Genomic DNA, 14,317 nt, shown 5'->3' with positions numbered 1-14,317 from the left:
ACGCCACGTCATCCTCGCTCTCGCAAGCCGGCGCGCGGTCTGTTTTTGCCTACAAAATTAAACACTCTGTTCTTATTAAATACCTTGTGCATTTGTATATATATATATATATATATATATATATATATATATATATATATATATAATAGAAGAAAATAACCAATATATAACACGCATCACATGACCCCCCTCATTATACGCAGATAGATTATCAAAACTGTCATATCACAGAATGCGCATGTTTCAATAATGACACAAGTCACGGCTGATTAATTAACATAAAAAACAAATTACTAAGGTACAAAGCAACTCAGTGGCTTTACCCAAGATCTAACATGGCAACCTCGCTATCGTGCAGCGAGATGGGCGGCTTTCTAACACATAGTGAGCATTTCTTTCTCATGTGATAAGCCTCCATTAATTAATATGAGAGCTTTTCGCAATGTCTTAACAGCACAATAATAGTTTCACAAACTAGATGACACCCGCAGTCGCGACAATGCATAGAAAGGTGCGAATGCACAAGAACCCTTCAAAGAACTACACTACTCCCTTAGTCGAATGTTCAAACATCTTCCAGTCTCACCGGTATAATATCTTGTAGGCCACAAGAAAAAGTAATCGAATAAACAGCATTTTGTGTGCAAGGAACAAACTTCATGCCATGTTTTAATATGCAGTCCCTCCTGGTCAGACACCCGTTGTGAAGAATGTGCTTGTTTATTGCCTCACATATTCGCTTCAGCTTATTTTTGCGTGAAAACCCAACCATGACACGGAACTTAGAATCCACCTTTCTCAGCCTGTGCGAGAATGAATGAAGGGGATGATGGCAACTTTGTTCCGCTCTTACTCCTTAGGCTTCTTGCACCCTGGTTGTGCTTTAACCTGCTTTACTCGTCGCAAGATAAAGGAAACCCTGAAACTGGGTAACCTGCCTCATTAAACATTCTCGCCAGATTCCTCACACTTTGAAGCATAAGGTGAGGACAGCTCTTGGTTGGGGCATCTCTAATTGCGTGAGGGGCAATACTGTACTTGATAAGTTTTTCATGACTAGGCCTATAATCAAGAAGACACTTAGAAGTTCTTGATTGATATCCCCAGCACAGGCGATCCCTCGTAAAAGTAAGCCTGATATCAAGAAGTTGCAGCATATCTTTTTCTGGGCCTCTTAAAGCGAAGTTGAAAGCTTGTTCTTGTTCTCTAAATAGCTTCAGTACATCGATGGCAGCTCTGCGAAAGTTCTGTTTGTCCACGGAAATCAAATAATAACACACGCATCTGAAAATCTCATGCGCAAGCCCATTCAGGTTTTGATTAATTTGCTGGTCAATATAACTAGAAACGATATTACTGAGCACAGGCGCAACACAGGAACTTGTGCACGTGTCAGCTTTCTGGACAAATATTTTACTTTCCCACCAGACCAAAATTGACTTTAAATAGAAATCAAGAAGCTCAAGAAAACTTGCAAAAGGAATTTCGCACCTTTTAGCAAATTCCAGTTCATTCATTTGACTGTGTATGCAGTCCTTAACAAACTGCAGGAGACACATCTGCGGTAAAAAATAGTATAGATCTTCGTCTATACTAAAGCCTGTGCGTTTCCCCAGACTATACTGCTGCACCAAGTGTACAGCACTCGGAGAGCTGGGAGCAAGGAATGGGTCCTTGATTCTCAGCCTGTGAAGGTGTGTCTGCAATTCTGAAATAACATGAAGCCACGATTTATATTCCGGCACAATGGTTCTTAAACGCATCCCTTAGCTTGTGTATTTTTACACTAAATAAAGTGCGTAAAAGAACACCTTTTTCTGCCTTAACAGAATTTGAGACCATTGTCAAACCAAACTTATTAAACTTCATGACAGCTCAAGATTTTATGTTAGCTGGATTGGCATAAACTTAACATCTCGGCCAATGGCCGACACACCCTTCTCTAGAAAAGTGCCTTCTTACATGACAAAATCTCCTTCTTTGTCTCCAAGAAACCTCCAAGTTTCTGCCTCATATGTTAGCACAGGTAGAACGCAGTACTTGATTGTAGACAACAATATAGTACAGTACAGTAAACAGTAAGTAACAGTAGTAAGTACAGTAAACCTCGTAAAGTCAAGGCCCAGGTTGGACCATCTACTTTTCTACTCAGTGATGGGAAGACGTGGCATGTGTCTAAGTTAACCCTAGTGATGAAGGATCCAGCAGGTAGTACATTGTGTACAAGTGATAGAAACTTTTCGTACTCATATTCAAACTTGGATAGTCATTCCGATGACTCGTCTGTAGCGACAGCGTCTTCTCAGTCATAAGCTTCAGTTGAGTAGTCCGTCTGACTGTATCACTTCCGAGTTTACACAGTCAGCAGTCGTCTCTGATTCCGTAGGAGAATCGGTAGCCTCCCAGGACTTGTTGGGACGTCGAGAGGAGCTTCCTGGGCAACCCTCTCCAGCTTTGAGCGACAACCACATTCAATTGTCCAACCAGGGGGAGGGAAATAGTGGGACGACTGGTTCTTTAAAGTCGACCGATACGCGTCGCAACCCCCAAAGTTCTTCTGAGGTACGCACGCGTCCTCATCGTGACAGAAAACGGCCTCCGTGGCTCGATGATTTTGTTTCTGTAGTGTAGAGCGTATTGCCGTCTTCGAAATGCCACGGCTAGGGGCCTCGCTGTGACATTTAGGAGACAGTCCACATGTTTCATTAACACAGGTATAAAGTGCTCCTTGTTGCGGTGCAGTGAGTTTTGTGCCGTGTTCCTTGTCAGACTTTGTTTGAGTGACTGCCTGTTTTTTGGTGCCCAAGACTGGTGCGCGTGTATGTGAACTTGGGCGGGGACGGATTGAATTTGTTGTGGACTTAAGCCTGTTTCACATGATGCGATTTTCGTCGCACCGGAAGTGCGATTTCCGTCGTTTGCGATGAAAATCGCAGTCGCAGTGCCGTCCCCCCGATTTTCGGCTGCGACCAACCGGTTGGTCGCACAGTCGCACCGTCGCACCGATCGCTGCGATTTTCCGTCGAAATTGCGCGGAGAGCTGTCAACGGAGCTATTTCGCCGGTTTGTTTTGGAAAATGGCGTCTCGCACGACAAGTGCAATCGCGGAGACGTGGATCGTCGAATTCGGTACGTAGGCGAAGGGAGAATAAAAAACTTGTACAGATTGCATTCTCCGATTGCTATGCGTTTGTTGACACGCTACACAGCAAATGAAGTGCATTTTCACGTTTGCTTCGTGCGCCTTTGCGAGTTGTCAGTGCTAGGAGGTGTTCGATCCCCAGCAGACGACGAGGTCGTCACAATTTTCTTTTGTTGAGTAGCATGCAAAAATCGCGCTTACAGAGCAGCTTGAATTATTTCAACCTCGGCAAGGGCAAATGACAAGACAGCAAAGTACCCGAAGTTTCAACGTTGCGCTGAACGCGGTACCGTTCAGTTGCATTTTCTTGTCGGTTTTCAAGCATGAATTTCCCGATGCATCTTGAAAGCTTATCTTGCCTCTTATTAAATTTGACAGCAAAAGTGTAGGCTATCGTAATGAATTTGCTACGATAGCATTAAATCCGTGGCTTGAATAAAATATTACATGCACGTTAAGTTGCACCTCTTCTCTGGAGAATTTTTTTTTCTTGCACAGAAACCAATAAACATTGCCTATGTTGCGGACTTTGTATCCTTACTGCATCTGTATTAACACTTGCTTTGGAAGGTAATTAACTCAAGAGCTAGTAGATTAAGTAAATTGCTTGCTATAGTGGCAAAGTGACAACGTACCCTCGTGCACAATTATGTAGAACTCGTGCAACAATGCGAAAAGCAGGCAAACGGCCTGTTCTTGTGGGGATAAAACTATAAAACGACACGCTGAAGAAAAGTAAATCGAAACTGTGCAGTGAAGTCAGCCAGTGCAAGCAGTTCTTGCACGTTTACAGCGGATCAAGTGTGCAGAAACATTCATGCCTTACATGTTTCTAGTAAGTTTCTAATAAGTTTGTGATCACATATATTAGTGTGTAAACTCATATAACGATATCCGCTGCGATTATTATCTTTATAAGTAATGAAATACCATGCTACTTGCAAGAACATATATCACCCGAGGATTTTAGAACAAATTTCTGCATTTCAACTATACACAATATGTGGTTTATTCAATAAAAGACCACACACTGGGCTTTTTTGCAATGACAGACTTATTCCAAACTTTACTTACGTACAGGCAAGAAAAAAAATATAGACAGAAATATTGTTCTTCAGTTTGTTCACCTGCCACTGTGGCTATAGCATTCTGCTGCTAACACAAGGCGAGGGGTTGATTTGCCAGCCATGGAAGTCGCATTTCGATGGGAGTCATAGGTGAGAAAAAAAGCTCTTGCACTTAGATTTAGTTCATCACCTTTTATTGAACTCTTACACTTCAAAATACTATTGCATAGAGGGGCATGCTTATGCAAAATCTAACGCAAAAAGAAGGCAAAGGGCAGAATTGTAAAACAACTTTCTTTCGTGATAATTCGAGTGTGTAAATATTCATTGCATCAATATGTATTGTTCAACAGCACTGCACAAATAAGCATGATCAGGTATAACAAGTACTCTGTCAGGAAGCTGGCTCTACAGATGTATAAAAGGCATGAATGCTCATACTACGTCGCACACATAGCACAAAGAAAACCTTTTTCAAGAGTTGTCCCTTCTGGCAGATATGAGTGGGCCATAAGCAGCAGAAACTTTATTGCAGGACATTGTGTAATACCACTTATGAAAGAATGAAGAGAGTGAAGAGGCTTTTAACAGCAGTACCTCATGCTGCTCTAATAAGAGGAACGATGAGCAAAAACATTTCTGGTAGAGCACTTAAACAGTAACTTTCTGAAAGACAGAAAATTCCAGGTGAGAGTTGGAGGTACATTTGGCCCACACACACCAACAACACGGGCATACTACAAGAAACACTACAGCCTATGGTGTATTACAGTCTATGGGAAAGCTATGTTATACAGAAATCAAGAATGATGCAACAAGCCTTCGACAACACTGCAGACTTTCTTGGCCAGTCTGGCCTCTCGCTTTCTGATAAGTCAGCTCATATCTACGTCGAAAAAAAAAGAAAGACTAGAATCAAGAACTACCCCAGATTGCACATTGTGATCCACATAGCTGGACAAATATGCCCGCAAGTCAACATCCACAAATCCTCAGCTAGTGTAAGCCCATTACGGCAGAGCCAGCACATGGGTGAAACAATTATGCAATGCCTGGACGCAACTTCCACACCTGGTGAAAAGAATAATCTCGAAATAATGGGGGTGGACGAGTGGATACTATAGAAAATCGCAGATGCTGTGCTTGTGTCCAAGGTATGGTATGGTGTGAATTACCAGCAGCACACAAAAAAGACAACTCATCGAATACAGGCATCGGGTAGTAATAACAGGTCTTTCCACTGTACCATGCTTGAAGACCTCTATGAGAAAGAGCTAACGAACAAGTACCTAGACAGAGTAGAGTTGCAGCCTGCAGCACAAATTCTTTGTCTCAAGAGCTCAGAACCTCGTCCCAAGATACTATGCCAGCTAGCATATGAGATGCAAAGACTACTACCCCTCCCTTCAGAAACACAACCTCGGGAGTACCTGAACTTGAAACACAACAGGCCCATACTGTGCAATATGGGGGCAAACAATTAGGCCAGGAGACTATATGCAACTGCCAAACACACAGAGGAGGTTGCTAATCATGAAGATGCAAGCAAACATAAGGCACATATAGTACACTGATCTGGCAATAGCAGTGTAACAGTAGTATGACACTACATAAAACTAAACCCCATATAAGTGAGTACAATTCCAGGTCATCCTACACCTAGAAAAGCTGAACTGAAAGCAATCAAAGCAGCACTTGTAGTGCAGATTACACCCTGCACAACACCCTGCATGGATTCACCAGAAAATGTCTGGGCCTGCACGTCACACAAGATTGTCAGGAAAATCAGGAGACTGACACGCGGCTTGTAAGCACATGGCGGGAAATTAAATTACAGGATACATAGCCATGCAGATATTTCAGGACACAAGCAGGCTTATAAGCCCGACATAATAACTGAAAACTAGATGAGTTTGTGTGTATTCATTATTAACTAAAGTGCAACAGATACACAACAGACAAGAACGAAGCGCTCTGTGTGTTCACTTCGCTCCTGTCCATTGCATTTCTGTTGCACTATAGTTAATGAATTCATAAGGCTGCACAGAAGAAGAATGATACCTCTGCCCAAGGGCCCAATCTCACATCCAAATCCACGCGTGCACACACACACACACACACACACACACACACACACACACACACACACACACACACACACACACACACACACACACACACACACACACACACACACACACACACACGCACACGCACACACACACACACACACACACACACAAATGTTGCAAGAGTGCATAGCATGAAGCAGTATCAACAGGATGACACTAGATATGGATGAGGACGAACTTTCAACTGAGGTTCATTTGTAAAAATGTGGCGAGTTATATAAATTACCAGAAAAAAAAGGACAATGAGCAAAACGAGAACAAGGTGAAAGCAGGAGCCAACATTTCGACAAGTGGACTTGTCTTCTTCAAGGTCCACGTGTGGAAACGTTGGCTCCTACTTTCACCTTGTTCTTGTGTTGCTCATCGTCTTGAATTTCCATCTTCCGCCTTCGCTGTGTTTTCCCCAGAAAAAGAAAGTCATCTTTGAAGGATAGATAAAAATTGGTGCTTGATGCAGCCAAACATAAATAAAAATGCTACAGAGAGAAAATACAGAAAAATACCAAGTGCAGGAAAAGAATCATTACAATTGCCAATCCTGCATGCCAGCACCTTTCAAGAAACACTGTTGTTATTGCAGTAGACAGACTGACAGCTTGTTTATGCAAGCACATTCTTCCAGTTCCATGCCATTGGAAAAAAATGAGTTTCCTGGAATGCAGCCACATGCTCACTTGGTGATCGCAATGTTTTTTTTTTCCCTGGACTTGTATATATATATATGTATTTTCTGCCTTTCCCGCTTTTATGTTTGGTTTCATCAAGCGCTAGTCTTTATCAGGTTTTATTGCTGTACTACTTTCTGGTAACCTTTATAGATCACTGCATTTTCACAATAAACCTTTTAACTAGGAGTTAGCGTACCGTGTTCTTACTGCTTCACACTATACATTCTTGCTACATTGGCCAAATAAAGGATTCTATAAGGTATCATGAGGGCCATTAAAGTGACTTGTTGCAGTCTAAAAAAAAAACGAATAGCCTGGTTGCAAATGGCACCAGAGAACACATAGGACAAACAAGAAAACCGAGATGATCTAACAATCAAAAGTTTAATGTACACACTGAGTAAATGCTCGCTGACAAGCAATAAACTGAACATACACAAAAAGGAGAAGCAAAAATTCATGTGCGTTTCCTGACAGGAAATGCATCCATTTCTAACGGAGGCTGTGCCGACAAGATTCTCCCAGCATTTTTAGATCTACAGCTTCCGTAATTTCTCTAGGCAGCCGATCTGCACAGAATGCTAGCTTCTTCCTCTACAATGCACGCTCAGATGTGGAGAGTGCATTGCAGAGGAAGAAGCTAGCATTCTGTGGAGATCGGCTGCCTAGAGAAATTATGGATGCTGTAGATGCAAATACACTGGGAGAATCTTGTGTCAGCATGGCCGCTGTTACACTTTCAGAGATGGATGCGTTTCCTGTTGGGATCTGTATGGACACACATCATATCTTGCTTCTGCTTTTTGTGTAAATTCGATTTATTGCTTGTCGAACAGCATTTACTCGGCATGTTCAATAAACTTTCATTTGTTAATACACCTCATGATTGTCTTGGTCTCTAGCAGAAAGGTGTTCATTCTTTTTACAGTGAAGCTGTATATGCCTAGGCGAAACACTCATGGTCCGATCCCAAAAACCCTAGTGTAGGGGTATGAGCCATTGTTTAAGGGGGTGTGAGCCATTGCATTCGTCTTGCATGATGGGCGGAGACATTTCTTGTTGGGTAGACATAGAAATGCTTATGCATTTCAAACATACATTTATCTGCGTATTATTGCAGGGAAGGGACACAAAAGGGGATGCGGTTAAGACAAGATCACGATGTCATTATTATCTCACAGCAAAGGTGTGGTGGGCCAGTGGCTAGACCGATAGTGACGTCGTTTCTCTCTAGCAGCAGTGCGCGCGTGCAGCAGTCTCTCTCAGACTTCCCAATAGGTTTGAAAATGTGTCCCTGTATTTAATTAAATGAAATGTGCAGCCCCGGTGTGTCACTTCGTAACTACAGTGCATAACTGAGTCGTAAACATTATGATTAACGCATTACAAAACACAAGTGCGTAACATAATTCAGAAAGACTTTGATGGACCCGCTGCATTAACACAATGAACCACTCATTTCACTTTACATGATGGTGATCTTGCAAAGTGCAATGTGTGGCATTCCAAATAAACAATGTGATAAACCCAAGCCAAACATGTGCATAACCTCATTAAGAAACACAGACATAACCAATAATATAGAAAGACTTGAATAAACCATTGGAATTAACCCAGTGATAAACACCGGGGCTGCACATTTCAGCTTCGCTGGTTTACCGTCTGTACAGGGTGCATGGACAGTACCTTTTTCTGTTATTGTTTGTTAAGTATTGTATAATGTTGTGCCAGTAAAACACGGGCTAGTTGATGCAATGTATTGGTACTGCTTTTTTTGCTGGTTTTTTTATTAATGTTGTGCCCTTCTTCCTTTTGTAACAACTTTTTTATTCCCCTTTGCATAATACTCCAACCTTGTAGCCTGCGAGGTATATAAATTTAGTATATAAGCACGTCATTCATTCATTTTGTTCGTGGAACAGAAACGCATTGATAAGCTTAGACATATAGTCATTGCTTAACACTTTCGAAACGAACAATTATAGCTTGCTATCGACATTGAAGCAGCCTTTCGACAGCAAGAAAAGGAATCAGTTTTTCCAGCTCTGAACATTGAATTGCAGGAAATGCAAGCAGGCATAAAATTCTGCCAATATAATCTGTTCAGGAATACCAAATTGGAATAAACATTGAGGCTTGCATTTGTACTTTCTCTGGCTGAGCAATCTAGCTTGAAATGACTCTCATAAGCATGTCGTAACAATGTTGATCTAATACAGGTTAAATGCATGACTAGCTTAAGAAATCTGGATGATTGCTATAAATTACAGTGAAGAAACTATAATATCTAATAACATTAATAATATCATAATAATATTTATTTCCACAAAACAGGCTAACCGTGAGAGGCGTGCGAGGCTGAGCAGAAAGCTGAAAAATTCTGCGGCAAGTGCGCCTGCCGTGGGCCTACGATCCTGCACTATGAATAGCGCGTATTGATATAGTCTTCTCGTTAGAAGTTCCGAGTATACTACCAGCGCGAGACACGGGAGAACAAAGTGGACGAGAAGCGTGTCTTTTAGAATGCTATGTTACAACGTACAGGCTTCTACAAAAGTGACGGTAACTGCTCGAAACATTTGATGCGTCGGCTTTTGCGCCTTTAGAGGTATTTAGAGGGGGCTCCCATATATATATTCGCAGCGCAAGCACGGCGATGGACGAACCAGGCTAGCGCTAAGGTTGAATTTCACGACACAATTTTCATTCCACGTCGTAATCACACAGATCGTTTGAGGCTTCGTTCAGGGACACACGCGGGTGTTCGGGTCGGTGCTTCTTGTTGCGTTCGGCGTAAGAATATGGCTAGGAGCAGGCACCACATATGCGCAATGACGGGCAATATACACGCATCATTTCTCCAGAAGCTGACGCCGAGCACGGGTAGCGCGAGGATCTTGTTGGGCTGACACGACAACTTCGTGGCAGCCGAATTCCGAATACTGCATATACGGTGAGGGTAGCTATATGAACTTGTCGATGGGTCATCTTGTAGATTGTTGTAGCGCAGGCAGAACGAAACGGTCATAGAAGGTAGATAAGACAACACACAGCGCTGAACCACCTGCGAACAGCTGTTTACGTGCGCGATGTCGCACTGAACTACAGAAACCGCCGTCGCGCACCCCAAGACAAATCTTAACTAACGTTTATAAATTAGTAAATGTACATATTATTTGCTTTTAATCAAGAGAAGTCAATAATATTATAGTGTAAACGTTTTATTCACTACAATAAAAGAATTATGCAGCGTGTGCCACGAAACCTGGCAGTAAGCAACCCTGGGCGTCGCACCAGTCGCATTGTTGAAATCGCAATCATGTGAAATGAGCCCTCTAAAAATCGCATTGCGACGCGTGCGACAGCACCGATTTTCGTCGTTGCAGTCGCAGCATGTGAAACAGCCTTTAAGTGCGTGCTTTGTGTGCGACTGGCGCGCGTGTGTGAACGTGGGGGGGAAAGAACTGAAATCGCCTTTGGACTTAAGTGCGCATCTTGTGTGCGCGTTTCACTGTATGTTTACTTTGTTTCCAGGAGGGGATGATGTAGTATAGTGTCGCCCCCTGTCAGATCTCGGTGTCATCGTACATGTATGTTTTGTAGTTGTTTAGCTAGATGGCGCACCCCCCTTCTGTCATGTGACGAGCTTGGGCCAATCTGGAGGTGTGATCTGGCGTGTGAAGCCTTTATTAGTAATAAACGGCCGCGGGTCGGCTGAGTCTTCGTTCCGGTTTTCATCGGGAGCAGTTTGCTCCGTGTCTCCTTCCTGCGCCGGCGCTAGCCGCGCGTTCGCCCGGTCGGGGCCCCCGCTTGCCTGCCGCTGCCGACACAACATCTTTTATATATATATATATACATATATATATATATATATATACATATATATATATATATATATATATATATATATATATATATATATATATATATATATATATATATTTGTTTCACTCACCGGAAAAAATTTAAGCACTCAACTCGCTGAGCCCTTGTTAACCATTATTATCACACTCACTGTTCTGTGTTATTTTTTCTACATTTTTCTTGCACTGTTATACGTGTGTTACAAACTTATAGAGTTCCTTTTTATTGTACTCATATGCAGCTTTACGCAGCTAATATGTTTCTCTGACTCCTATGCTGTGCACTTGACTGGTGTTTTTTAAAATTAGTATTATTGTTACTAGATCGTATGTACTTGATTCTATGCCCCCCTTACTCAATCCCCATATAGGGACCTTGTAAGGTATTTTACAAATATATATATATATATATATATATATATATATATATATATATATATATATATATATATATATATATATATATATATAGCTTGCATTCACCAACAAGGGAACAAGACAAGCCAGACACCACTGACCAATTTGTCTAGAGGAAAGTATTAATTTTTGATCTTGTACATCTTTTTAACTGTACATGTCCCTCGCCTCCATCCAGGTTCCCAACAATTCAATCTAAAAATCTTGTTTGTCACCACGTACACATACCTTGAAGGTATGTGTGTTTGAAACATTTTCAACCTCTGCTTGCTTTTTTGGCATGGAATAAAACGACTTTTGTCTCTAAACCACTTGCTTTTAAACCATTTCGTTTGGTTCGTTTTACTAACGTATGCAGAGCTGCATTCGCATCTTCCATAACTCCGCTTTCTTTCTTGCCAAAAATATGCCATCATGTCATGCTAATTTGGAAGGCCTTCTGTTAGCAATGGGTATTGTACGTCAAGACTATCAGAGCAACATTGTACGAAGAAAAGTATTCTTGGATTCTCGGGTGTTACCATTGTATGAAGGCAAACTGAACATGAGTAAATTATTGTTCAGCTTGATATCATGATGCTGCCTCATGGTTGTTATTTAACGCTGAGAGAGACTGGTCTTGCCATCATATCAACATTGTATTTCATTGAATATTCTCTTTCTTTTGACATTAGTTTATGAGGCTCACAGATATGTATCTATGTCAACAATAACAGCTGACATGGACTCTTCATTTTGTGCAACATACACTAAATTTAATGAGGTAAAAGTTGCATGTTTTGTCACTTGGGTCAGTTTGCTGAGTGGTAGAAGGTCAAGACCACAATTGAGGATGGCTGGCCAAGATCTATGGTGTCTGTCCCACGTTATGCATCTGACGTTTCATGGTGGCAAGAAGACATGCCATACATCATTTTATCTTCATAATTATTGTGCAGAGAGCTATGAGCATGATAATGCCCTTCATGCTATAAAGAATACCTCCAGCATGCAGTCTATATACTTATGCCTTTTTGTTGCTTATGGCAACAAAATCCAACATCCGTTGAAGCACGCTCACTCGCTGTCAGATGCACAAAATGAAGAACGCTGCCTTCTCTAAATTTATTAGCGAAAAGAAAGCCACTCTGGACGCAATTATATACTGTGAGCATTATATTACCCCTTCATCTTCTTCATCTGTATATATTCATCATCATGGCCAGCGCTACCTTCTTCAGCGTGCGAGCTGCCAAATAAACCGTTGAGGCTCAGCAGCTGTCTAGCGCAAGTGGTGGAGGCTGCTTTCGATCCCTTGGTTCTCTATGCCTTCGAGATTCCCCGGAGCTTCGTTTAGGCCGCCGCTTGCTCCGCCTTTCCGCCAGCATGCCCCAAGACGATCATCCAGGAGCCTCCGGCGTCACCGTCTGTGCCCCACCGGCCGTTCCTTCATGGACCGTGAGCACACGGCAGCGCGATCCAACCATGTTTGCTGGCCTTCGTAGTGACGACGTTGGTGACTGGCTGGACAACTATGACAGCGTGAGTGAGTCTAACCGGTGGGATAACATGCACAAGCTTCGCAACGTATTCTACCTCGCTGACGCTGCCAGGACTTGGTTTCTCAACCACGAGAGCACCTTGCCTGACTGGGCGGCATTCAAACACCAGTTTCGGCAGATTTTTTGCGCTCCCAACATTCGCTCTGAGGTCGCCAAGAAAAAGCTTGATGGACGCATGCAACTTCCCGGGGAAACATACACCTCTTATATCGAGGACGTCCTCGCCCTTTGTCGCCGTGTTGACGCCACCATGACGGAATCTGATCGTGTCCGTCATATCCTAAAGGGCGTTGCCCAGGTCGCGTTCAACGCACTGGCGATCAAGAATCCAAATACCATTAATGATGTGATCGCGACTTGCCAACACCTGGACGCACTACAGGCCATCCGTTTACAACCTGTCGCCGGTGACGAGCGGCCTTCGTCGGATACCGTCCTGCGTCTGCTGATTCGGACTCTCACACGCGAAGAGCTCCAAGCGTGTGGCCTGCTGAGTCCTCCCGTTCTCCAGCCTCAGCCTTCGGTTCCTGGCCTGCGCGACATCATCAAAGAGGAGCTGTCCTCCATGACCTGCGCTGCGAGCTGTGGCCCTCCTTCGCCATCCACCTCGTATGCTCAGGTTGCGGCTATGCAACCAGCGTTCGTTCGGACAGCGCCTCCTGCTCCTGCTACTGGCCCCAAACATCTGGCGACTCTACCACCCCATCCGCCTGCCACAGGATTTCACACTACCCGGCCTACGCCTCGCCCCATTTGTTATTATTGCGGTATTTGGGGGCACATATCGCGTTTTTGCCGAAGACGACAAGAAGACGAACGCCGTGGCTATGATATTTATGATAGACATCCGTTGCTTCCTCCGAGTCCCTACCAGTGCCGGCTCTCCCCACGCTCACTTTCTCCACCTCCCGAGGCGCCTCGCAACTACCATCCAGGTCGCCGCCGCTCGCCCTCCCTTCTCCGACGCTCGACATCACTCCTGCAAATGGCCACCCGCACTCCTGACTACCGTTCGGAAAACTAGATGGTGCAGTTTTTGGAGGGAAGGCTGCATGGCTCGCCCAGACTACAATTCTTCCAGCGTGCCCGGCCAATACTTTATTCGTTTGTGTAGAAGGTGTACCAGTCCTAGCATTGCTTGATTCGAGAGCAGCTATTTCCATTATTCACGCTGGCTTGTGTGCTCGTCTACACAAAGTTACTACACCTTACAGTGGAGCTCCTCTTCGTGGTGCAAATAATGTTGTGATTCGGCCATCGGCGCAATGCACCGTTAGAGTTTCGATCGACGGGATACGCCACCATATCCAGTTCGCAGTGTTGACTTCCTGTGCTCACATGCTTATACTAGGGTGGGACGTTCTCTCTTCGGCGTCTGCTTTCATCTCGTGCCGTCAACGCGTCGTTAACTTGACAGAGACCGACCATTACGACGACGTGCACGAACTACGCCTTCGCTTACGATCTGCTGACGATTGTATGGTACC

General features: G+C 43.5%; 1 protein-coding gene across 1 annotated transcript in view; it reads right to left on the bottom strand.

The window, feature by feature from the left end:
- LOC142591521 (uncharacterized) overlaps window positions 1-13,804 on the bottom strand; it is a 44,481-nt gene extending 30,677 nt beyond the window's left edge. Inside the window, exon 1 of the mRNA XM_075703845.1 lies at window positions 13,727-13,804. Within this exon, the coding sequence (XP_075559960.1) occupies window positions 13,727-13,804 (78 nt within the window). The remainder of the gene's footprint in view (window positions 1-13,726) is intronic.
- Between the last annotated feature and the right edge of the window lie 513 nt (window positions 13,805-14,317).

This window comes from Dermacentor variabilis, chromosome 8 (assembly GCF_050947875.1).
Source record: "Dermacentor variabilis isolate Ectoservices chromosome 8, ASM5094787v1, whole genome shotgun sequence".
Classification (NCBI taxonomy): Eukaryota; Metazoa; Arthropoda; class Arachnida; order Ixodida; family Ixodidae; genus Dermacentor; species Dermacentor variabilis.
This window is presented reverse-complemented; position numbering and strand designations above follow the sequence as displayed.